The 26224-nt window shown below is 49.3% G+C and overlaps 1 protein-coding gene and 1 long non-coding RNA gene across 3 annotated transcripts in view; both read left to right on the top strand.

Annotated features, from left to right (window-relative positions):
* Positions 1-3393, top strand: part of LOC114588416 (uncharacterized) — a 54553-nt gene extending 51160 nt beyond the window's left edge. For both annotated transcript variants that reach the window (XR_013391216.1, XR_003704463.2), the window contains exon 3: positions 1112-3393. This is a non-coding gene — a long non-coding RNA (uncharacterized LOC114588416). The remainder of the gene's footprint in view (positions 1-1111) is intronic.
* Positions 3394-9305: 5912 nt separating this feature from the next.
* Positions 9306-26224, top strand: TMEM161A (transmembrane protein 161A). Its single transcript, XM_028713736.2, has 12 exons — positions 9306-10008; positions 12755-12858; positions 14692-14772; positions 14997-15094; positions 16183-16339; positions 18792-18943; positions 19844-19904; positions 21163-21306; positions 21435-21548; positions 23292-23466; positions 23896-23992; positions 25564-26224. Exons 1-12 carry the CDS (start codon positions 10006-10008, stop codon positions 25839-25841), a joined length of 1464 nt encoding a protein of 487 aa, XP_028569569.2. The 5' UTR covers positions 9306-10005; the 3' UTR covers positions 25842-26224.

Here is a 26224-nt window from a genome sequence, read left to right as displayed (position 1 = left end):
CAAACGTGGGCGGGGGGGGGACACTCTCAATTGGGGGTCGAGGTGGGGAGATGAAAACTGCGCTTTTGCACCTGGTACTGCAGGTCGATGCTATTTGCTCAGAAACTCTTGCACTGACGTGAGGTGGGGGGGATGATATTTTAAAGCTGGCCTTCAAGTACTTCCTGACCCCCTCCCCGGAAAAAAACCCTAATTCCCCCCCCCCCCGAATTAAAATTGAAGACATATCAGTGTCGCTGAATGTCTGTGATGATGCCAAGATATATTGTCAAAAGAACCGTCCTGATCTTGGCAGTTCGAGTAGTGATTGCAACTCGGCGGAAAACAGCCCCAAATCTTACATTGGTTGCTTGAGAATACCACTCACTCTGAAATAATGGCCTACCACCCCTTTTCAGGAAAAAAATACTCAGCTCCCCCCCCCCCCCGGAAATTTATCTTCTCCAAGCGAACAAACAGTAAGATGCAGGGACAAATTTGCATTCTTGTATGCATCTATATTTCTACAACACAGTAAAGAAAGATGTTGTAAACAAGACACCTTGAAGTCGTTGCTGCAGCATCATTAACAACAGGTGAAACATGTACGAATTTTTTGTTTTGTTTTTTAATCATTGTTATTAAAGATGTTCTTGGTTTACAAAAGCACGTGCCTTGTTTCTTTTTCCAGTTGAAAAATCTTTTCTACAGATCAGTTACACTTGTTATGAGACATTAGTGGAGAGTACAGTATAAGGCCGGGGAAGAAGAGGAGTGGTGGTGAAACTTACTGTAAATAATAATAAAAATAAAAATATTAAAAATATTAAAAACTGCCCCAGGGGGTGATCCTGCTCACTTTGGGACCCACCGGATGAGATGATCTCCCCAAGGTCTCCTCCAAGCCTTCACCAAGATTTAGAGGGGCCTGGGAAACAGCAGCCTCAGGAAGCCCCTTTAACAGGAAGATACAAAGCTGGGAATTGTCTCATTCTTCCTTCGGGGTGTGTGGATGGGGTGTCCCGTGGAAAACTCAGGACAGCGGCATGCTATGGAAGGGGAGCCTTACCAATCTGAGGCTAGCAAAGGTCTACCACTCTGTCACTAACCCCTCTCTCTTCCTCAAACGCAGGTGGCGAGAGCAAAATAGCCAGCGACTCTCGACTGCAAAGCTCTCTCCAAGATTTGGCTGGATGGCGTGTCCTTTCCAGACTTGTGTTTCTCACGGGAATTGGTTGTCGAATTTTAGCTGGAGATGGGAGTAAGGAATCAAAGAGGTCTTCGCCATCCCCATCCCCATCGGAAGCAGACACCCCAGCTTGCATTGCGGCAGGCGCGGGGTGACTTTTCCTGCCCAAAGGAAGCATCCCCTTGGAGGGATTTTTTGGGGGACCACATGTTAGCGATTGGCAGGACCAGGGCCAAGATTGGGCGAAGCAATTGGTGCGGATCTCACCTGAGGTCCGGCTGAAAAAATGCCCTGCAAAACACATAATAAAAATAATCCAAGAGAGTTGGAAGGGATCCTGATGGCTATCTAGTCCAACCCTCTGCAAGGCAAGAATATGCAACCTGCAAGCTGCGTATTATTCACACAATGCATTAACCAGCTGAGCTATCCTGCATCAAAACATAGTAAAAATAAAAATAAAACATAATAGAAACAATTAACAATACATACTAATAAACAATAGAATCTTCAACAAAAGCTCCTAAACATACAAAATCCAAAAGTCCAAATTGACATATAACATTTAACAACAACCTGCTGGTTGGGTTGGGCAAGAGGAAGGCCTGATATTTTCCCAACCTTTCCTGGAACATTGTCTCCCGGAACCAGGCAGGGACTGAAAAGGGAAGAGCAGAAACAGCTTCCACGCAGGCGCAGTCTCCAGCTGCCGGAGGAAGGTACATAAGCTGGCGGAGGGGGGTGGTCCCCAGTTGCTGCAACTGCTCCACAGAGTGTGGACCTGGCTGCTGAGATTGGTGTGCAAAGGGATCTGGAGTTGTGGAAGAGACTGCCTTATCTTTGGCAATAAAGAGCAAACTCTTTGCCGTGCGCATTCCTTTGCCTTGACGGGCCTTGGCCTCGTTTCAACCCTCTTGCATTCGGAATCCACATTAAATAGCACACGCCATCGTCCTTTGCATTCCAGACCAAATTCAAGGACATTTCGATAGCAGCAGAGAACACTGGAAATTTGGAGGGGACCGAGCCTGGAAAAGAGGAGACTGAGAGGAGATAGGAGAGCCCTCTTCAAATATCTAAGGGCCTGTCCCATGGAAGAGAGAACAAGTTTTCTCCTGCTCTGGAGGGCAGGACTCGAACCCATGACTACAAGTTACAAGAAGGGAGATTCCGACTAAACATCAGGAAGAACTTTCTGACAAGAAGAGCTGTTTGAAAGTGGGGTGGGCTCCCTTGGGAGGTGGTGGACTCTCCTTCTGTGGAGGTTTTCAAGCAGAGATGGGATGGCTGTGTGTCCTGGATGCTTCAGCTGAGATTCCTGCATTGCAGGGGGTTGGACTAGTTGACCCTCAGGGTCCCTGTCAACTCTACAATTCTATGGTGGTTGGTGGCTTCCCAACTGCTAGCCAATAGCTGCTTGTGCGCGATTTGCAGACATCCTGAACCTTATCTCACAAAAGATGCACTAGCATTTGGGAAACAATTGACAAAGACAGAGATTGACTCTAGCCAATCAGTGCCTTAGGACAGTTTGGATGACTTGTTGGTTCACTTGAACAGTTGGTCTTTGTCCACCTTAAATCTCCCAACTATTCAATTCAATCTTCTGGAATATTCAGCTTTCTGGAAACTGAAACCCAAGAATTGGAGGGGGGGCTTTGCACTGGCGTCTTCACAGATACTGTCAACAGGAGGCTGCCAAACCTAGTGTTTTGTTGTTCAAGCCAAACCATTCTTTGTGGTGCCGTCAGGACTGGACTTTGGGCAGGCGCTGAGCAAGCGGACCGTGCCTGACTTACCACATGGGGATGGAATTGCCCTAATAAATATGGCTTTTTCCTCCTCCCTCCTCTGCCTTCTTTCCTCACGTGCCGTGTCTTTTGGGGATCATGAGCCTGGTTTTTGTAAGAGGAATTACACTGGCGGAATAAGCACAGGCGAAAGGAAGGAATTCTTTGTGCAGCTCAGTGTGCGCATGTGTGTGTGTGTCTATTTCTTTGTTGAAAAATAAAAAGTCCAAAAGTACAAGTGCGCAGACACGAGAAAGAAGACACAAAAACGACATAAAAAATGAAACAAGAAATAGTATCCATGTACAAAACAAAACATAACAATAACAAAACTGTGTACATTACAAAAGGGGGAGGGGCTTGCTATTATAATTAACCAGACCTTAACGTAATACGGTGTTTATAAAAATTAATTCCAAATATCGCTAAATTTAACCATGGCAAGTCTACATTTGTACACAACATGTTCATGTGTAGCGAGTTTGTACAAATCAATCCAATTATTTCAGGCAGCTGCATTTTAATTTTTCCAGTTCATCAATATCAGCCTTTTTGCAGTCGCAAGGGCATGGAGAGTCCATTAATACTGTCCCTTTGCTAGATTCCATGTCTTGGGTACATAATTCAAAAGGATATTTTCCTCTGCAAATTTAAGATTGTTCCGTACAGTCCTGTTGATTGCCTCTATTACCTTCTGCCAGAAACTTTTCAGTGTAGGACATGGTACAGACATATGTGCAGAGTTAGAACGGTGGAACTCCCTGCCACAAGAGGTAGCGATGGCTACAAACTTGGGTAGCTTTAAAATGAGTTTGGACAAATTCGAGGGCGAGGGAGCAGGATACGGCTATCAAAGGCTACTCAGCCATGCTCTACCTCTGAATACCAGGCGCTGGCAATTTCAAGCAGGGAGAAATGATTCTGGACTCAGGTTCTGCTTGCAAACTTCCCATTGGGGTACAGGCTGAGAGAAGAGGTTGCTGGACTCGACGGGCCATGGGTTGTTTGTCAGTGGGACAGTCCCTCGCGAGGTGGGGGACTGTCCTTCCCTGGAGGTTTTTTAGCAGGGGTTGGGTGTAGATCTGTGCTGGATGCTTGAGCTGAGATCCCTGCATTGCAGGGGGTTGGGCTGGATGACCCTCAGGGTCCCTTCCAACTCTACGATGCTGTGGTCCAGCAGGTTTTTCTTGCGCTCAGGTGGCAAAACCCGGAGGAGAGCAGCGGCTCCTGCCACGTCTCCTCCGGCAAGCTGGAAACAAGAGCTAATCTCCGGCCTGACAGCTCCGGCGAGGGCGGGCAGATCTGGGGCGAAGTCCGGCTAAATCCTTAAGTCGCTTGTAAGTTCCCCGCCGGAGGGATCTCCTCTGGCTGGCTGCTCATTTGCTGGGTGGTCTGTGGACAGAGTTAACGGCGGATTAAGCCCAGGGATGGGGCCCTTTTGTGTCTGCCCAGCCAGGCAAAAGAGAAAAAGTTGTAACCTCTCCCCAACGCCGTCCTCCCCGCTCCCTCTTCCACCATCCCTCCAGAAACACAGGCATCGTAGGGTCGTAGAGTTGCGAGGGACCCCAAGGCGCATCTTGTCCAACTAGAGCATCCCTGGCTGGTGGCCACCCAACCTCCGAGGAAGGAGAGTCCATCACCTCCCAGGGGAATCCGTGCCATGACCAAACAACGCAAAACTCTTCCTAAAGTTTAGTCGGGGCGCTCCTTTCTTGTGCCTTGACTCCATTGGTTCAGGTCTTGCCTCTGGGAAGTCCTCAAGGAAACAGCCCTCGTTTCTTATTTTTTTCCCCCAGCAGCCGGGATACAATGTGGTAGACTGTCTTGGGCTAGGGAGGCTCCATCTAGGTCGAATGGCGAATTGACATTGTGGGGTGGGGAAGGGGGGTGGCAATGGGAGTGCACGAAAAGGGAAAGGGAGGAAAGGAAGAAAGGAGATTCCAAAAGGAAACTGAGGCAGACGGCAGGAGGAAGCCCAGAGGAAAGTGGGGGCGAAGGAAGGAAGGGAAGGAACGAGGGAGGGAGGGAGGGAGGGAAGGAAGGAAGGAAGGAAGGAAGGAAGGAAGGAAAGAAGGAAGGAAGGAACACCATCCAACATTTCTCCATTGAAAATTGGGACATCCCATTCTATAATAATAATAGTAGTAGTAGTAGTAGTAGTAGTAGTAGTAATAATAATAATAATAATAATAATATTCTTTATACCCCACTCCTCTGACTGGGTTGCCCCAGCCACTCTGGGCGGCTTCCAACATATATAAAAACATAATGGAACATTATACATTAAAAAAAACTTCCCTATGCAGGGCTGAAGAATGGATGCTTTTGAATTCTGGTGCTGGAGAAGACTCTTGAGAGTCCCATGGACTGCAAGAAGATCAAACCTCTCCATTCTGAAAGAAATCAGCCCTGAGTGCTCACTGGAAGGATAGATCGTGAAGTTGAGGCTCCAATACTTTGGCCCCCTTGTGAGAAGAGACGACTCCCTGGAAGGGATCCTGATGTTGGGAAAGATGGAGGGCACAAGAAGAAGGGGACGACAGAGGACGAGATGGTTGGACAGTGTTCTCGAAGCTACAAACATGAGTCTGACCAAACCGCGGGAGGTAGTGGAGGACAGAGGTGCCTGGCGTGCTCTGGTCCAGGGGGTCACGAAGAGGCGGACACAACTAAACGACTAAACAACAACAACAACAAAGCAGGGCTGCCTTCAGGTGTCTTCTAACAGTTGTAACTTCTTCCTGGTCTCCTTGGCTCTGGGGTCACATAACTAATCATACCCTCCAACATTTCTCCAATGAAAATAGGGACGTCCTAAGGAAAAGTGGAACATTCCAGGATCAAATCAGAAACCAGGACGGCTTCTGTAAATCTGGGATGTCCCTGGAAAATAGGGACACCGGGAGGGTCTGGGAAGGAAGGGCGGAAACCAAGAGGGAAACTGAGGCAGAGAAAAGAAAAGGCAGGAACCATGAGAGGAAAAGAATTAAAAGGCTTCTGGTTATGTTTTCTAATTTGCCATTCTTTCACTAAAGTTTTTTTTCTAAACAGTCCTCTTGAACTCTTTCCTATCTCTCTCTCTCTTTCTCTCTATTGCTTTGGAAGCTTTCCAAATGCCAGCTAGATGGCATCTAATCTGGATATGAAAGAGAGATGGAAAATGCCCACTCCCCCAATAAATGAAACCCCGTGCCCATATTGCGCCCTGTCCCAGATTCCTGTACGAAGAAGGGACCCTCTTCTTGGGGAAAGGCCAAGGGTGGGTGTGTTTGTGTGAGGGGGCCGACAAGGACATGTGCCGGTTTGTTATGCTAAACCCCCAAGGCCCCCATTCATCAGGGCTCTCGGGCGGAGAGGTCTGGAGAGCAAGGAGTTCACAGGCCCTCTGGCATTGTGATGCTAAGTACCTCCTGCCCGCAGACGTGCGCAGGGCCGCACTATGCTCTGCGCCACCACTCTGGGTGGGGAGGGATTCGTGGCCAGCTGCTCCTCAGACCGCGAAACCCTCGCCGGAGATCCGGGACAGGCTGGTCTCCTTGCTGTCGCCACACACAACACAACACACACACCCCTCCGAGTCCCCGACTGGAGGAATGTCTGAGAGACCCCGGACAAAGGCGCTAGACCTCCTTTGGGACGCCAGAGCGAAGGCCTAACCCAGACCCACAGTGGAGAAGGGGGTCCCCCTTCAGCTAGCAGCTGCAGAGGGGGAAATGCAGCTACAAGTCACCCCAACCTGCAAACAGCAAGAGGCTCCGGAGGGGGCCAGGTGCTCACCCAGAGTTCAAATAGAGGTCAGGAGAGACTCAGTGGCTTTAGGGTTTATTTACACATCTGTGCAACCTGAGCATAGGGTGGAAGGGCCCCACTTCCTACCCCAGGAAACACAATCCCACTTCTGACACCAGTGTTGCACATGCCCCGATCTCTGAATGGTGAGAGATTCCAGGGGGTCCCAGTGCTTACTCAGAGTTTGGTTTCCTTGCAGTTAGGATAGATGGTCTTATTTGAGTAGATACACAACATAAGCCTAAGAGGGAGGGGCTCACAATGGCCTCCCCTCCCAGTTTGGTGTCACCTGCAAATTTGATGCAAACCTCCTCAATTCCCTGGTCCAAGTAGCTTATGAAGACGTTGCATGCCAACGGGCCCAAGGCAAAATGTTTAACACGATAACGTTAACAGAGCCTGAAAGACAAGAAGATGCCCCAGTGAGAAGCCAGCCAGCAGGACCTGAGAGGAGCTGCAGAATACAAAAAGTGATAGGCTTCGGTGAATAAATGATATATAAATGTTGTTAAATAAATAAAGTGAAAATGAAAAAAGAAGAAGGTGGATGTTGAGCCGTTTTGCTTCGAGTCTTTCCTTCCTTGGAGGTTTTTAAGCAGAGGCTGGGTGGCCAACGGCCCTGGATGCTTTAGCTGAGATTCCTGCATTTCAGGGGGTTGGACTAGATGACCCTTGGGGGTCCCTTCCAACTCTACCTCCATTACATTGGTCACAGGAATGAAGACATAGGGATTGTCCTTTCCTACCATCCTCACCCCACGCGGAATCGAAACCTGCGTTTCTTGGGGGGATTTGGGGGGGGGGCTTGGTGAGGGGACACAGGGTAAACCCGTTTGGACAAACTGTTATCCGTCCCTGTGATGTTAAGTGGACAACAACACATATAGAGCATCACTTTGAATCCATCAGACTTTTGCATAGCGGTGATTTTGTGTGACAGAGAGTCACCAGCAAAGTACTTGTTTAAGAAAGGGGAGGAAAGCTGTTTTCCTGGGAACACAGGAAACTCAGGTCATTGCTTAGCCCTTCTGCGTGCAAAGTAAACTTCACACCAAAAGAAATTCTGAAGCACCACCCAGTGGACAAGGACCAGAAGGACCTCTCATCGCCCAGAGGCGTATCCATGGCAACCCTGCATCTCTGCCAGCCAATCAGAACCCCAGCACCAAAGCCATCTCCCCTCCTGTGGTTTCCAGCACCCGCGATTCAGAAGCATTGCTTCCCTCTGGTGGTCTGGCGGTTAGGATTCAGTTCTCTCACCCCCAAGTTCAGGGAAGCTGCTTTTGGGAACATGTCCTGCTCCTTCTGGGGTCCTTTGTCCACCTTTGGTCCCCACCTGCACCCAGCTCTCACCTGTGGCTCCTCGAAGCTGCCAGCAGGTGACAGCGGCCCCAGTCTTGGGAATGGCTTTGACTGGCCGGCTGAACCAGGTGAGGGGAGCCGGTGTGCCTTGAACGCTTGGTGAGTTAGGGACTCCCCTGTGTGCAAAGACAGGCTCCGGGGGATTGAAGGATCATAGAATCATAGAATCATAGAATCATAGAGTTGGAAGAGACCACAAGGGCCATCGAGTCCAACCCCCTGCCAAGCAGGAAACACCATCAGAGCACTCCTGACATATGCTTGTCAAGCCTCTGCTTAAAGACCTCCAAAGAAGGAGACTCCACCACACTCCTTGGCAGCAAATTCCACTGTCGAACAGCTCTTACTGTCAGGAAGTTCTTCCTAATGTTTAGGTGGAATCTTCTTTCTTGTAGTTTGGATCCATTGCTCCGTGTCCGCTTCTCTGGAGCAGCAGAAAACAGCCTTTCTCCCTCCTCTATGTGACATCCTTTTATATATTTGTACATGGCTATCATATCACCCCGTAACCTCCTCTTCTCCAGGCTAAACATGCCCAGCTCCCTTAGCCGTTCCTCATAAGGCATCGTTTCCAGGATGAGAGCGTGGGTAGGCAAACTAAGGCCAGGGGGCCAGATCCGGCCCAATCGCCTTCTAAATCCGGCCCACGGACAGTCCTGGAATCAGCGTGTTTTTACATGAGTAGAATGTGTGCTTTTATTTAAAATGCATCTGGGTTATTTGTGGAGCATAGACATTCGTTCTTTCCCCCCCTCAAAATATAGTCTGCCCCCCCCACAAGGTCTGCAGGACATTGGTCTGACCCCCTGCTGAAAAAGTTTGCTGACTGCTGGATGAGAGCAATAGCCCAACAGTGATCAAGGAGGCAGTTTCTCTAGAGGGAAGTGAGGGGCAAATGGAGCTCGTCCACCTGGGAAGGGAGTCCATCTAGGAGAAGGAAAACTCTGATCCTTAACCTCTGCTGCCTTGCAGGATATCTTTGGGGGAAGAAAAGGCTCAGGAGTGAACCCTACAACAATCCAGAGTGGAGTCCCTAAGGCGGTTGGATGGTGCCCTGCATGCCTCCTTCCGGCAACTCCTGCAGCCCAGCTGGAGCCAAACGTCTTGCTCTGCTTTCCTTCCGACCCCCTCAGCGAGGCTGAGAGGGGGGTCCTGTCGTCTGGGCAGCCCAGGACCCCCAGACCCACGGCCCAGGCTTGCACCCCGGGGCGGTCACTTGGGTGCTCCTGACGCAGCAAGAACAACGCCGGAGTCAGCAGTTACAAGTTCACAGAATCATAGCATTGTGGAGTCGGAAGGGACCCCAAGTGTCATCTAGTCTGACCCCGCGCAATGCAGGGGTTACGGGTCGGTGCGCGATTTGACTTCACCTCCGGAGGTGACAGACGGATGCCAAGAACCGGGGGAAGGAGAACACAGCCCCCCTGCCTAGTAGCCCCTGAATTCGTGAAAAACCCCACGCATTTGTGCAATCCTCTTTTAAGGACATCCACACTGGCTGCAAAAGGGCGCGTGTGATTTACAGGGAAGGGAAAACCTTGTGAATTTTTGCAGAGGAAAACGCGCAAAAAAAATTCTCTCTCCGTTCCATCTTAAAGAACCTCGTCTGGGAAAGGAAACTACAAGCCCCGAAATGCAACGCTCTTGGCAGGCGCCTGAAAACCGGAAACAGGTGGGGGATGGCAAAAATCCCCGCCTACCTTCAAACCTTTTTTTTATTTTTATTTTGCTTTGTCATTGGCTGGCTGGCTGGCAATCAACTGGAAGTGCCGCTTGTGATTGGCTGGGAGGGTCGCTCTCCTTCTTTGGTCTGCAAGATCAGAAGTGCAGGGAAACTTGCCTGCCTTGTCTGTCTCTTGATTTGGGGCTGTTTTTTGCTCGGGACCCTAAAAAAAAATGGTAAGTCTTTTAATTTTTTTTGCAAGAATGCATTGTTGGGTGTTTATGGACTTAGGGGACTGGAGCTGGGCTGCGGGGCAGGTGGGTTTGCTTTCTGCACGAGAGAGAAGGTTTGCATGCTTGCCAGGGTGCAAGGACCACAGAACCGTAGAGTTGGAAGGGGACCCCCAAAGGACATCTAGCCCAACCCCGCGCAAGGCACGACGCGCAGCTGCAGAACCCCTGGCAGGTGGTCCTCCGACCGCAGTTTAAGAGCCTCCAAGGAAGGAGAAATGAGATCACCACCTTCCGGGGTCATGGAGCTGTAGAGCTGGAAGGGACCCCCAAAGGTCATCCATTCCAACCCCCCGCAATGCAGGAATCTCAGCTCCACCAGCCAGGACGGAGGGCCAGCCAACCTCTGCTTACAAACTCCCAAGGAAGGAGAGCCCTCCAACTCCCCAGGAAGACCGTTCCACTGTCAGGAAGTTTCCCCCAGAGTTAAGTGGGAATCTCCTTCCTTGAAATTTGAATCCCGTGTCCAGGCCACACAGCCGGCCGCCAGCTCCACTTCCTGCCCTTAAAATAGAAAGGGAGTCAATATCTCTGCACTAACCTTACACGGGGTCTACGTTTTTGGTACAGCTGCAGAGAGGTGCGAAGTGTAGGATTTGGGGTGGGGGCCGAACGTCGAGGTGGATCCGAAAAGTGGGATGAGAAATTCACTACCTGCTTCTAGAACTGGACGCAGGATCCCTGCTGGATCAGCCCAAAGGGGTAGAACTGTAGAGTTGGAAGGGACCCTGAGGGTCATCCAGTCCAACCCAGGAATCTTCCTGCCCAGGACAGGGCTTGAACCCACGACCCTGAGATTAAGAGCCTCATGCTCTGCCAACTGAGCTATCCTTCACACAAAGGGATGGACTAGAATCGTAAGAGTTGGAAAGGGACCCTGAGGGTCATCCAGTCCAACCCCCAGCAGTGCAAGAATAGGCAGCTGTCCCTTGTGGGGAGCGAAGCTGCAACCTTGGTGTGCCCCTATTTTCCAGGGACACTCTCGAATTTGCAGGAGCCGTCCCGGTTTCTGATTTGATCCTGGGATGTCCCACTTTTCCTCAGGATGTTGCTCTTTTCGTTGGAGAAATATTGAAGGAAATGATGATGATGATGATGATGATGATGATGATAATAATAATGTTATTATTTATACCTCCCCCCATCTGGCTGGGTTTCCACAGCCTCTCTGGGTGGCTTCAGTGCCATGCTCTGACTGACCGAACCCAAAGGGTGTTCATCAATGGTTCCTCTTCATCCTGGAGAAGAGTGACTAGTGGGGTGCCACAGGGTTCTGTCTTGGGCCCGGTCTTATTCAACATCTTTATCAACGACTTGGATGATGGACTCAAGGGCATCCTGATCAAATTTGCAGATGACACCCAACTGGGAGGGGTGGCTAACACCCCAGAGGACAGGATCACACTTCAAAACGACCTTGACACATTAGAGAACTGGGCCAAAACAAACAAGATGAATTTTAACAGGGAGAAATGTAAAGTATTGCACTTGGGCAAAAAAAATGAGAGGCACAAATACAAGATGGGGGACACCTGGCTTGAGAGCAGTACATGTGAAAAGGATCTAGGAGTCTTGGTTGACCACAAACTTGACATGAGCCAACAATGTGACGCGGCAGCTAAAAAAGCCAATGCAATTCTGGGCCTCATCAATAGGAGTATAGCATCTAGATCAAGGGAAGTAATAGTGCCACTGTATTCTGCTCTGGTCAGACCTCACCTGGAGTACTGTGTCCAGTTCTGGGCACCACAGTTCAAGAAGGACACTGACAAACTCGAACGTGTCCAGAGGAGGGCAACCAAAATGGTCAAAGGCCTGGAAACGATGCCTTATGAGGAACGGCTAAGGGAGCTGGGCATGTTTAGCCTGGAGAAGAGGAGGTTACGGGGTGATATGATAGCCATGTACAAATATATAAAAGGATGTCACATAGAGGAGGGAGAAAGGCTGTTTTCTGCTGCTCCAGAGAAGCGGACACGGAGCAATGGATCCAAACTACAAGAAAGAAGATTCCACCTAAACATTAGGAAGAACTTCCTGACAGTAAGAGCTGTTTGACAGTGGAATTTGCTGCCAAGGAGTGTGGTGGAGTCTCCTTCTTTGGAGGTCTTTAAGCAGAGGCTTGACAACCATATGTCAGGAGTGCTCTGATGGTGTTTCCTGCTTGGCAGGGGGTTGGACTCGATGGCCCTTGTGGTCTCTTCCAACTCTATGATTCTATGATTCTATGATTCTATTCTATGATTCTAACCAACTAAGCTATCCGACTTACCATCTTCTTCTTCTTCTTTTTTTAATAATAATTTTTATTGAGTTTTCCATATTTATCATAATCACATTTGGTTACATAAATCTATAGCCTAAAACATTGCTCAAGCAGAGCATCGACCTCCTTCTCTCCCTCTTTCTGACTTGCGAACATTTTTACTAAATTCTTAGCATTTCTATAACCTCTTTTTTACCTTCTATCTTCTTTTTACATTTCACCTCATTATATGTAAATCAGTTCCTTATATTCACATTAAAAAACTAAGCTATCCGACTTATCATCATCATCTTCATCATTGAATGGGACGTCCCTATTTTCATTGGAGAAACGTTGGAGGGGATGATGATGATAATAAATGGGACTTTGGTGAGAATAAAACCTTGGACTTGACCCAAGGCCTCTTTCTCTGCTTCTGCCCCACAGGCAGTGATGGGGGTGCAGCTCGTGGTCTCCTTGCTGGTGGCCAGCATCATGCAGAAGATGGCCCCTCACTGGTCCTTCGCCCGGTGGATCCTCTGCAACGGAAGGTACCAAAAATCCCCTTTTTTGCAGGGCTGGGGATGGCAAGAAGGTTCCTCAGAAGTGTAGCAAGAGGTCAAAATCTGCTTATTATTTTTTGACCGTGGATGGAAGCAAAAGGGACTTGGGGGCTCCCACATTTGGCCTCGGGACACACACACACACCCCCCGCAATTTATCCGTCTGTCCACAATTCCACCTGCAGAAAAACGCCATTGAATTTATTCCCTGTTTATTTGGCGTTCATACCAGATTTGCTGGCTTGGTTAGGCTGTGGCTGCGTTCGTGCAAAACCTTTAAAAAGCTCTGGTCCCGCTTTAAAACCGCCAGAGCTTCCAAATAATTCTGGGAGCTGTAGTTTGTTAGGGTGCTATTCCCCATGTGAAGCTACAGTTCCCAACATCGTTTAGCGATCCATCCTTCTTCCCAGGGAACTCTGGGAATTGTAGGCTCACATCCGCACCCTGCCTTTAAAAAGCGCCATGATATCACTTTGGTGGCGGCAGCCCCCCTGCAATGAATCCTGGGAGCTGTAGTTTCAACTGATCGATCAATTGATCGATCAACCTTTATTGGCATACAGAGAGGACAGGTTGGGAGCTGTAGTTTGTGAAGGGTGCTGAGAGTTGTTGGGGAACCCCACTTTCCCCTCCAGTTTTAACTATCAATCCTTTTTCCCAGGGAGCTCTGGGAACTGTAGTTCTGCAAAGGAGAATAGGAGGCCTCTTCACAGTGCCCAGCACCCCAAACAAACTACAGCTCCCTGGAGTCTTTCCCCTCTCAGCACTAGCATTCCCAGAGCTCCCTGGGAAGGGAGATGAGCTGCTAAACTGGTCCGGGAATTGTAGTTCTCAGAGGGGAAAAATGGGGACCTCCTCACAGCACCCAGTGCCTTTGAACTACAGTTCCCCAGGAAGCCATGGCTGTTTAAAGTGGCATCAAAAGTGATTTAAGTTTTTATTATAAACAATACAATTATTATAAATAATACAATTATTATTAACCCTGTATCGGGAAGTTTTTAACATTTGACATATTATTTTTTATATTTTGCTGGAAGCCGCCCAGAGTGGCTGGGGAAACCTAGCCAGATGGGTGGGGTATAAATATGATGATGATGGTGGTGGTGGTGATGATGATGATGATTAACGTAGGGCGCAAATGTGGCCTATGTTTTCCTCAGGAGCAGAACCAATGAAATTAATGGAGCCATGCCAGCCCTTGCCCTTTTTTATTTTTTTTTCTTTCTGATAACAACAATTTTCATGTGCTTACATATCAAATCCAAATTTGCATTGATTGACTTCCCCCCCACCCCACCCCTGTTTTCCATTTTTCCTCCTTTTATTTTCCTTGCTTATAATTCTTATAATTATTTTTCACATCATAATTCTACCTTCAGTTCACAAATGCTACAACAATCCCGCTAGTGTTTCCACATTTTTACAGTGCTCTTTAAAGCAATCTACAAAAATTTCCCATTCATGATTAAATTCTTCTTCATCTTGGTGCCTGATCTTCACGGTGAGTTTTGCCATGTTGGCATAGATCCCCTTAGTCCTCCATTCTTCTTCCGTTGATATGTTCTTTTCTTTCCACTTCTGGGCAAGTCACATTCTGGCAGCTGTGGTCGCATATATAAATTGTCTCTTTTGTTTCTTTGGCACTTCATCTCCTAATATTCCTAGTAAAAAAAGCCTCTGGTTTTTTAACAAACATGTTTTTGAACATTTTTTCATTTCATTATATATCATTTCCCATCCATCCCAATGGGACTCCTCTTGAGTTGCGTTCGGCCCAATGTCTGTTTGGTGAGCCCTTTCCCCCTCTTCTTCCGCCAGCCTGCACCGGTTCAAACACCCCTCGGAAGAGGAGCTGCTCGCCCTGGCGGGGAAGCCCAGGCCAAAGGGGAAGAGGGAGCGGTGAGTAGAGTTGACGTGAGGGCGGCCATCTTGTCCGTCCGGGGGGCTGAGGGAGCTGGTGGCCGGCGGTGGGGAAGGAACTACAAATCTCCACCCGCAGCATGGAGACACCCAGGAAAGGCGTGGGGGCAACTTAGATCCATCTTCGCCCCCCTGGCGCCGTCTTTGGACCACACAGCTCCCTCTGGCGCCAACCGACTGACATTTGTCTGTCTATCTGACAGGAAGATCAACGGCGTCACCGAGGAAAAGCCTTCCTCCGTCCCCCGGGATATTGACCTTCGCTTGGACAGCAGCCCCATCACCGCCGTGGACGCTCTGGGTAAATGCGCCGGGGTTGGATCCCCTAAGCTCCCTCCCTTTGGCAGAAATGGGGGGCTGCCTATCCTCCCCTCCCCAAATAGCTTTTGGGTTAGGGTTAGGGTTAGGGTTAGGGTTAGGGTTAGGGTTCAAATTCCCCCCTTCGCCAGGAAGCTTACAGGTTTATAATAAAAATAATAATTCATACCCCACCCATCTGACTGGGTTGCCCTAGCCACTCTGGGCGGCTCCCAAAAAAATATCGTGTAAATGCCCTCCCATCAGATGTCAAGGAAATAAACAACTATCTGACTTTTAGAAGACAGCCCTATACAGTCTGGTTGAAGTTGCTTCAGATTGAGCGCTTTCAGGTTGTGCTCCGCGTCGACCCGGAAGTAACAGAATGCGTCACTTCTGAGTTTTGCCACTCGCACATGCGCAGATGGTCAAAATGGCGCCACGGGCATGCGCGGAAGCGGCGAATCGTGGCCCGCGCAGACGCGGGTTGCGTTCACTTCTGGATGCAAACGGGGCTCCGGAACGGATCCCGTTCATATCCAGAGGTACCACTGTATAGGGAGGTTTTTGATGTTTGATGTCTTAATTGTGTTTTAATTTGTTGGAAGCCACCCAGAGTGGGCGGGGTATTCTTATTATTATACACTGAAAATCTTCAGTGGTGCAGAATTTGGCAGCCAGGTTGCATGCCGGGGTTTAGACAGTTTGAGCATATTGCCCCGATCCTGGCCCGACTGCACTGACTGCCAATTAGTTTCCGGGTCCAATTCAGCACTAAGCTGGATGGCTCTAGATAAGGCAGGCTCCACAGTTCCTTGTCAAATCAACCATTTATTTGGAATATAGCTCAGTCGGCAAACCGTGAGACTCTGAATCTTAGAGCGGTGTGTTTGAGCCCCACGTTGTGCAAAAAGATTCCTGCATTGCAGGGGTTGGGCTAGATGACTCTGAGGGTCCCTTCCTACCCATTCTAGACCATTCCCCCAGGCCTGGAAATTTGCTTCTTCTTTTTGGAAGAGGCTTTTGGGTGCAGCTGGTCAGGCTCAGGAGGCAATAAGAGCACCTCCCTGTCTCTCTCTTCTCTCCGCTTAGTGCTGTGCTATTTCCTGGAATATCAGTGGTACGTGGACTTTGCAGCGTACGCCACCGGCATCTACGTCTTCACCGAAGGCTACTACTGCCTGGTTGACCCCCGGAAGGAAGCCAACATTGGGATCCTCTGGTGCTTGCTGGCCGTCATCTTCTCCGTGTATCCTTTGGCCCCGGGGACACCGTTTGCGACCACCAACTTGGGAAGGCTTTAAAAGAGGATTGGGCCAACTGAGGAACTCCTTGAGATTCCTGCATTGCAAGGGGGTTGGACTAGATGGCCACTGGGTCCCTTCCGACTCTAAACTAGAAGAGGGCTCTCCAGGGCAGATGGGGCCCAGAGTGGCTGGGGAAGCCTAGTCAGATGGGCAGGGCATAATCATCAGAGGAGGAAGAGGAGAGTTGCTCTTGTGCTTGGATCCCGCTTGTGGACTTCCCCTTTGGGCATCTCCCTGGCCCCTGTGAGAGCAGGATGCTGAACCCCTGGTCTGATCCAGAAGGCTCCTCTTAGGTTCTCATGACCGCTTCCCATTTCACATGCTTTCATCAAAAAAACAAGTGTCTGCATCATGATTTGTAAGTCTGAGAAATTGAGCTTCCGTTTAAGAAATGCGCCAAGTTTCCTGGGCAGAGGCCTGGAGTCCTGTGTCCAGTTCTGGGTGCTACAATTGAAGAAGGATGTTGGGAAGGTGTGCAGAGGAGGGCGAATGAGATGGTCAAGGGTCTGGAAACCAAGCCTGATGAGGAACGGTTGAGGGAGCTGGGGATGTTTAGCCTGGGAAAGAGGAGATAGAAGAGCCATCTTCAAATATCTCAAGGGCTGTCACAAGGAAGATGGAGCAAACCGGTTTTCTCCTGCTCTGGAGGGCAGGACTCGAACCCATGGCTTCAAGTTACAAGAAGGGAGATTCCGACTAAACATCAGGAAGAACTTTCTGACCATTAAGAGCAGTTCAACTGAGGGATGGAAGGCGGTGGACTCTCCCTCCTTGGAAGTTTTTAAGCATCTGTCCTGGATGCTTTAGTCGAGGTTCCTGCATTGCAGGGGGTTGGACTAGATGACCCTCGGGGCCCCTTCCCACCTTGCAGTGTTATGCTTCTTTGCTTCTATGATTCTACACCTCAGGGTTAAAAAAAAAAGTTTTAAAGCATTTGAATTTCCAGTTTATAGCTCTTGTGGTTGCAAAGCAATCCATATTTCTGTAGGAAGTACCAGGAAGCTGAGAGGCAGTGGATTAACCATGTATTCCTCTTCCCAGGGAACTCTGGGAATTGTAGCTCTGGGAGAGGAATGGGTGCGTTGCGTGTCTCCTAACAACTCTCAGCACCGCCCCAAGCAAACTACAGCTCCCAGAATTCTTTGGAGGGGAATGCCATGGTTGTTAAAGTGGCAGCAGAGAGCTTTTAATTGTATAGAGTCAAGGTGGCCGAAGTGATACTCAGAGTAGACCCAATGGGATTTAGGGACCCGAGTTAGTTGCGGGGAAAGAGGGGCGGATTGATAGAGCACCCTGGGAACTGTAGTTCCAAGAAGGGAACAGCGGGAATGAAATAATCCCAAAAGTGAAGCTATTTCAGGATTGTGTCCCAACCAAGAAGGTGTGTCAGGCTAAACGAATAGAAGAATAAGGAACCAAGAAGAAATTTCATCAAGGAACGGGGAAAATTTGTGGAATACTTTATCTGAATAAAAAAAATTGTACACAATTAAGTTCATTGGCAAGATTAAGGTAAAAATCAGGGAGTAACTAATAAATGGAATAACGTTGGAAATGCAGTGTTAAAAATTAACATTATAAGAAACATCAAAGGGGGTGAAGGGAAAGGCCTCTCTCTCTCTGTATATATACGTATGATCACTGCAGATGGTGACAGCAGTCACGAAATTAAAAGCCGCTTGCTCCTTGGGAGAAAGGCGTTGGCAAACCTAGACAGCATCTTAAAAAGCAGAGACATCACCTTGCCAACAAAGGTCCGTATAGTAAAAGCTCTGGTTTTCCCAGTAGTGATGTATGGAAGTGAGAGCTGGACCATAAAGAAGGCTGATCGCCGAAGAATGGATGCTTTTGAATTCTGGTGCTGGAGGAGACTCTTGAGAGTCCCACGGACTGCAAGAAGATCAAACCTATCCATTCTGAAGGAAATCAGCCCTGAGTGCTCACTGGAAGGACAGATCCTGAAGCTGAGGCTCCAAGACTTTGGCCACCTCATGAGAAGAGAAGACTCCCTGGAAAAGACCCTGATGTTGGGAAAGATGGAGGGCACAAGGAGAAGGGGACGACAGAGGACGAGATGGTGGGACAATGTTCTTGAAGCTACCAGCATGAGTTTGACCAAACTGCGGGAGGCAGTGGAAGACAGGAGGGCCTGGCATGCTCTGGTCCATGGGGTCATGAAGAGGCGGACACGACTAAACGACTAAACAACAACAACAATATATACGTATATGTGTGTTTATTGGGAAGTTATTCGATTTGTATGTCTATTTAAAAAATCTAAAATTGGGAGGGGAAATGTATAGAGACGAATGAATGAATAAAGAGAAACCTTTGTCTTTCTCCGGAGAAGCGATGTTTCCGGCATGTGATCCTTAGCTCAACCCTTCCCTTCAGCAAAATCTTTTTCACGGTGATGACGCATTACTTCCGATCCAAGGAGGGGGGCGAGCGATCGGTCTGCCTGGCCTTTGCTTTCTTCTTCCTCCTGGTCGCCATGCTGGTCCTGGTCGTCCGCGAAGACTACCTTGAATTTGGCCTTGATGCAGGTGAGGGAGCTGGGGGCGAGCTCACAAAGCAGTAGTTATATATAAAGAATTTTACTTATTTCCTCAAACGTATGCACCGCTTGATGGTCGGAAAAATGGAAAAATTAACTTTTCTAAGATTTTCTAAAATTCTAAAATTACTTTTAGATACAAAAGGGTTAGAATACCAAATCAGGTTACTAATAATAAAAGTAACAGTAATAATATTAATAATAATTTATTATACCCTGCCTATCTGGCTGGGTTTCCCCAGCCACTCTGGGCGGCTACCAACCAAATATTAAAAACACAATACAGCATTAAACATCAAAAACTTCCCTAAACAGGGCTGCCTTCAGATGTCTTCTAAACGTAAGATGGTTGCTTATTGCCTTGACATCTGATAGGAGAGCATTCCACATACCTTTCGCCCCCCACAATAAAATATTTGAGGGGCCCCTCCAAAGCTGATGGGCATTGCCTTTCAAATAGTGTGTGTGCCATGTGTCTGATTTTGTAGGACTTACCTGCAGCTCCCCCCCACAAAGTATTTTATTCAAATTGGCACCTCTGGCATCGTACCTGCATTTCCCTAGTTTTCATCCCCCCATAACTCAAAAAAATTAAGACCTAGGAGATTTTTATTCACACCAGTGACTTGGCCTTTGTGAGATAATCCAGTACAGCAATTTTAATGAAAATCTGAGATTGATATTTTTTTTAAAAAAATGTGATCTGTCGTGGGGGGGGGGACTTGAAGAAGATGACCTTGTTGCTGGTTGCGTTGGGCTCCCCATGAAAATTCAATGGGGGGGGGGGCAAAATGTAGGTCCACCACTGCATTTTGATAAGCCTCGCTCCTGCCAGCAATCGCGCTGCACCATTCTCCTGGATTCTCTCCCCACTCTCTTGTCCCCACAGGGCTGAATAGCGTCCAGGACAACTTGGAGGTCTTCCTGAAAGGGCAAGGCTGGGACTGGACGTAAGTGTGTCTCTGAAATCTTAAATCCTGCCAGGATTTATTTATCTTTGTCCACCTCCTGCCCTCAAGTGGAGATCTGAAGTCCAAAATGAGGCAACTACAGGATTGTTTTGGTCAGCTCACGTCAAAAAGGATATTCTAGAGCATGGGTAGGCAAACTAAAGTCCGGGGCCCAGATCCGGCCGAATCGCCTTTTCAATCCAGCCCACGGACGGTCTGGGAATCAGTGTGTTTTTACATGAGTAGAATGTGTCCTTTTATTTAAAATGCACCTCTGGGTTATTTGTGGGACATAGGAATTCATTCATTATATTTTTTTCAAAATATAGTCCAGCCCCCTACAAGGTCTGAGGGACAGTGGACCGGCCCCCTGCTGAAAAAGTTTGCTAACCCCTGTTCTAGAGTTAGGAAATGTTGGCCAAAATGAGCCAGGTGATTTCCCTACAAGGAAAAGTTGCAGCATTTTGGACTTTTTAGTTTGCAAAAAGGTGGGGAAGAGTGTTCCTAAAACCTGTGCTGAATTTTCATTTGACTCAACTGGACAAACCAAGGAAAGCCAAAGTCCCACTCTGTTCTGCCTTGGTCAGTCCACACCTGGAATATTGTGTCCAGTTCTGGGCACCACAATTTAAGAAGGATGTTGACAAGCTGGAAGGTGTGCAGAGGAGAGCGAATGAGATGGTCAAGGGTCTGGAAACCAGACCATATGAGGAACGGTTGAAGGAGCTGGGGGTGTTTAGCCTGGAAAAGAGGAGATAGGAGAGCCATCTTCAAATATCTTAAGGGCTGTCACGTAGAGGATCGAGGATCGAGGATTGTTTTCTTCTGCTCTGGACTCGAACCCATGGCTTCAAGTTACAAGAAAGGAGATTCCGACTAAACTTTAGGAAGAACTTTCTGTTGTTAAGAGCTGTTGTTAAGAAAGGACTCTCCTTCCTTGGCGGCTTTTCAACAGAGGTTGGCATGTGTCCTGGATGCTTTAGTTGAGATTCCTGCATTGCAGGGGGTTGGACTAGATGACCCTCGGAGGTCCCTTCCAACTCCTACAATTCTATGGTTTCTCTGGCACCCACTGAACCTCCATGGAGGGAGCATTCTACAAAGGGGGAGCCACAGCAGAAAAGGCCCTGTTTTTGTGTCAGGGATTCTTTAGCTGCGATGCCTTGCCTTGCAGGGATGACTCTTGGGGTCCCTTCCTGCTGCGTCTCCAGCAGCCTTAGCCCTTCCCGAAAAACGCCTCCCTCTCTCTTCCCCCCAGGGTCCCCGTGACCAAGCTGACCGTCAAGCTCTGCCTGGTGGCCCTCTGCTCCTTCCTCGGCGCCTGCCTGACCTTCCCAGGGCTGCGGCTGGCGCAGACTCACCTGGATGCCCTCAAGATGGCCGCAGACCAGCCGGCGGTCCAGTTGCGTAACGGCTTGCCCCTGGCCTTCCTGAAAGACGGGGGGTGGGGGGGGGATAAGGGGCAGGGATGCGGAGGGGGCAGCCTTTGCGGGGCCTGACCCTTCTCCTCCTTGACCCCCAACACGGCAGGCTGCTCCTCCACGCCAGCTTCCTCGCACCCGTGGCCGTCGTTCTGATGTGGGTCAAGCCCATCTCCCGGGACCTCCTGCTCAACGCCCCCATGGGGAAAGAGACCGTCCAAATGTAAGTGCTTCTGCGATCGCCAGGAGGGAGAGGCGGCCCTTCAGAGCTCTCCCTCTGGCCCCCGGAGCTCTCCCTAGGCCACACATACCCCTCCCTGACAGCATCCTTGAGTGTTCCTTTTTTAAAAAAAATAACCCTCATATTAATTTTTCAGTAAGATGAAAAAAAGTTTTACAAATTTTAACCTAAACCATAAAGTTACTTTATCCCTTGACTTCGTATCTTCCCCTTCCATGTTTTCCATAGTTACCCTTGAATGCTGCATATTTTGCCCCTATACTATTCAATACATTTGATTTAATAATAATAATAATAATTTATTTATACCCACCCCCCATCTGGCTGGGTTTCCCCAGCCACTCTGGGCGGCTTCCAACCGAATATTAAAAACAATACAGCGTCAGACATTTAAAACTTCCCTAAACAGGGCCGCCTTCAATTTAACCTACATATCCTAATAATTTGCCCTGCTGCTCATATTTCAAGTCCTGCTTGCATTTTCATCTACTCTAATAGTTCTTCAAACAGTGAAAGGTCTCCAGTCCTCAAGGCATTTTCATCATTTTGGTCTCTAATCTTTGCTGTTAATCTTGCTGGTTCCTCACAATCTCCCAAAAGCCATTCTTCCTTTACTGGAAACCTCTCCATCTTTCCATCATTGGGCAGACAGTATTCTTGCTGCTGTCGTTGTTTTACGTAAATAATCTAACATGCTCTTTTGGAACATCCTCCTCCTTGAATGCTCCTGGCTAGCTGGAAACGTCTTTGTGGACTCTGAAAGGACGGCTCAGCCTTGCCTGCTGGGACCAGGAACCTTTTGCTTTCCCTTGAGCTCCTTGGCAAGAAATGGGGGGGAGAGTTGAAGGTCATAAATGAGCCAAATAAACTCAGTAAAGTCCTGTTTCAAACAGGAAGCTCAAAGCTTCAAAGTTTCAATTTATCACGGCATTTTAAAAATAGCTAAGATACAATTATGATTTTTTTATTATTATGTATTCTCTGGTTTTATATTCTGATTTTAAATATGTGGCTGATTTGTTAAAATCAATAAAGACAATTTGGCAAAAAAAGAAAAGGGGAAAAAGGGAAACCGTCATAGAATTGTAGAGTAGGAAGGGACACCGAGGGTCATCTAGCCCAACCCGCTTCAGGGTAGGAATGTATCACCCAACCAATGACCCTGAGATTAAGACTGTTCTACCAGTTGAGCTATGTATATGATGCAGGGAGTCTCTCTCTGGTGGAATCTGTTGTTGTTGTTTAGTCGTTTAGTTGTGTCCGCCTCTTCGTGACCCCCTGGACCAGAGCACGCCAGGCACTCCTGTCTTCCACTGCCTCCCGCAGTTTGGTCAAACTCATGCTGGTAGCTTCCAGAACGCTGTCCCACCATCTCGTCCTCTGTCGTCCCCTTCTCCTTGTGCCCTCCATCTTTCCCAACATCAAGGTCTTTCCCAGGGAGTCTTCTCTTCTCCTGAGGGGGCCAAAGTATTGGAGCCTCAGCTTCAGGATCTGTCCTTCCAGCGAGCCCTCAGGGCTGGTGGAATCTAGGCACATAAAACGCTGTGAAAATGCTTTTTTTAAAAAAACCGTTTTGAAAACTATATTGAATTTGCCGTAGCTCACCATCGCCATCTAGTGTCCTAATTCCATAATGCACTTTACAACACACCTAAGACTTTTATTTGCAGCTGTCTGTTTGCAGTCCTCTGTAAGTGTGTGTCTTGTTTCTCTTTCTGCCCGCAGCCTTTCCAACGCTTCCTATAATTCGATGCGCCTCTGGACCATTGTAGCTCTGTGCCTCCTCCGCCTGGCTGTCGTGCGCTACCACCTGCAGGCCTACCTGAACCTCGCCGAGAGATGGGTGGAGCAGATGAAGAGGGAGGCCGGGAGGATTGCCGTCCTGGAGATCCAGCGGAAGGTGCGGAGGCAGAGCGGGGGGGGGGGGGGGGGGCTCTGGCGTAGGCATGAAGGAACAAGTTGGGACTTGCTGAAGGTTCCCCCCACCCCACCCCAGTATTAAAAGCGAAGGCAATCTCTTCCCTGCTCTACGCTGATAGCCAAACAGATGCAGCATGAAAGGAAAAAGGTATGCAGAGGGAAGAGGAAATGCGAGTGTACTCTGGCTGGCAGATGGGACATTTTGCTGCAGCGGCCATAAGTTCCAAACAAAGCATTGGAGGGGCTTGATCCTGAGCAAAATTAAATGTCCTGTTTATTTTTAAGTTCCATTCCTCCAAATGGCAACGTTGCTAAGATGCTGTTTTTGTTCTGTTTTGGAGTTTGTTTATTTGTTTTTTACATTATTATTATTATTATTATTATTATTATTATTATTATTGAATTACAGATCACCAGAATCTACTGCTACGTCACCGTGGTCAGTCTGCAGTACCTGGCCCCAATCCTGCTCACCTTGCACTGCACGTTCCTCCTGAAAACACTAGGTAAGTGGTGGCAGAGGGGAGGTCTTCAAGGAGCTGAATGGGGCTGCCCCATAGCTAAATGCCCCCACTTTGGTTTCTGCCCAGACACATGCATTTATTATCAAATACTAGCACAGAAATTAGGGACGCGGGTGGCGCTGTGGGTTAAACCACAGAGCCTAGGACTTGCCAATCAGAAGGTCGGCAGTTCGAATCACCGTGATGGGGTGAGCTCCCGTTGCTCGGTCCCTGCTCCTGCCAACCTAGCAGTTCGAAAGCACATCAAAGTGCAAGTAGATAAATAGGGAAGGTAAACGGCGTTTCCGTGTGCTGCTCTGGTTCGCCAGAAGCGGCTTAGTCCTGTTGGCCACATGACCTGGAAGCTGTATGCCAGCTCCCTCGGCCTGTAAAGCGAGATGAGCACCACAACCCCAGAGTCGGTCACGACTGGACCTAATGGTCAGGGGTCCCTTTACCTAGCACTGGAATTGGGGGGGGGGGGTACATCCACGGTCCTGTTGGTGTTTGCTGAACTTTCCTCCCATCATCCCTGATCATGGGGTGTGCTTGCTGGATGAAATAGCCCCACCCACCCCCACCCACCCCCACCCACCCCCAATCTCTGGCCTGCAGTGTGCCATGCTGCTGGTTGAGCAGGGGAGGGCAACTTTTGTGGCCCTCCAGACATTGCTAGGCTCCAACTCCTGGTCTGGGATGAGGGGCATCCAGATCCCGGCAACATCTCGAGGGACCCAGGAGTTCCCCGTCTCTACAGGAGAGTGTCAAAAGCAAGCCTGCAGCCAATCACACCATGCAGGTTGGAGTGACATCGTTATTCGTAAGACAGGACCTGCACAGACTTGGCTAAGCACCAGGCCTAAGGAGTAGAGCAGCTCATCCCTGGTAGGTCTTGCCCCCCATGAAGCAGTTGCTGAGACTGAAAGTCCCCGTCTCCCCGCGGCTGCCTAAGTCCCTGCCTCTCTAGGGTTTCCCCCAAGCAATTGGAGACAGTGCCGTCATGCAGCCAACCTCTCCTCCGCCCTCTTCATGCCTCTCCTGGTTCTGGGAGACCAGCAGGGAGGGCAGCTTGATGCAGCAGGAGGGGGAGACATCCGTGACTCTTCCCCAGCCAGACTCCTCCTCCTTCTGCTTCAGTTTCTGCCTCTGATTCTGGACTGATTCTCTGCCACCGACTCACTCCACTCACTAGGCCCTGTTGCCTCTTTCCCTTCCAACACCTCCTCCTCCTCAGTCTCCTCCCTCTTCTCCCTCTGACCACTCATCATCGTCCCACCCCAGGCTCTGAGGCTTCTTCCCTTGGGGGTTCCCCCGTTGGCTTCTCCCCCCATTCTTCTACCTCCAGCCAGGTTGTTGACAGAGAGACGGTGGAATGCCCCAATCCCAGTGCCCGCTTTTGCCACCCTGTGCTGGGGAGGTCCACCCCTTTGCTGTCTGCTGACCCACTGGCCCACTTGCTCGCCTGCCCGCAGTTCCTGCTCGCCTGTGGCGACCGGCAAAGGGCTCGAATACTAGGCTGGGTTAGGAGTTGCGTGTCCCTTGCCCTGTTTCTCACCTGTGTCTCTCTTTCAAAGGCGACTATTCCTGGGGGCTGTACCCAGAGCCCGCCCTGACCTCGCCAGCAGTGGATGTGGTTCGTGCCCCCCAGGCCGCCCCCTCGAACGACGGGGGGACGGAGGACATCCAGGCAGCGGTGGAGCAGATCACGGGGGCCCTGGGGGCTTTCAGCACCGTCTTCACCCCACTTTTCTACCGGGGGCTTCTCTCTTTCTTCACCTGGTGGGTGTCCGCCTGCCAGGTCATCGCCACCCTCTTCGGCCTGTATTTCCACCAGCACCTGGCTGCGTCCTAACTGCAGGCTTTCTGTGGGGAGCGCTCCCTGGACGGGACAAACCAGAAGGCCACCCAACCCCTTTGGGGTGGGACTGGCGGGAGAGCAGGCCGTTGCAATTGGTCAGTTCCTGGTCAGGGGGCCGCCAGCGTGGTCTTATTGCGCTATGCAGGCAGAGACCTTTTGAGAAAACTCTTCTACTGCCTGCTGCCAATTTTGATGGTCCACAGAGAGTTGGCGGGACTTCTGCAGGAGGAGTTTGGCTGCCCCACGGCCGGATCCTGCACTATCCGATCTTTGTGTGTGCTGGGGAGATTTACAACTGTGTTGCAGGCTGCTGATTGGAGAAGCCAGCTGGCTGGGGAATCTTAACTTTCATTAAAAAAAAATTTTTTTTAATGGTA

Source organism: Podarcis muralis, chromosome 18 (assembly GCF_964188315.1).
Source record: "Podarcis muralis chromosome 18, rPodMur119.hap1.1, whole genome shotgun sequence".
Classification (NCBI taxonomy): domain Eukaryota; kingdom Metazoa; phylum Chordata; class Lepidosauria; order Squamata; family Lacertidae; genus Podarcis; species Podarcis muralis.
This window is presented reverse-complemented; position numbering and strand designations above follow the sequence as displayed.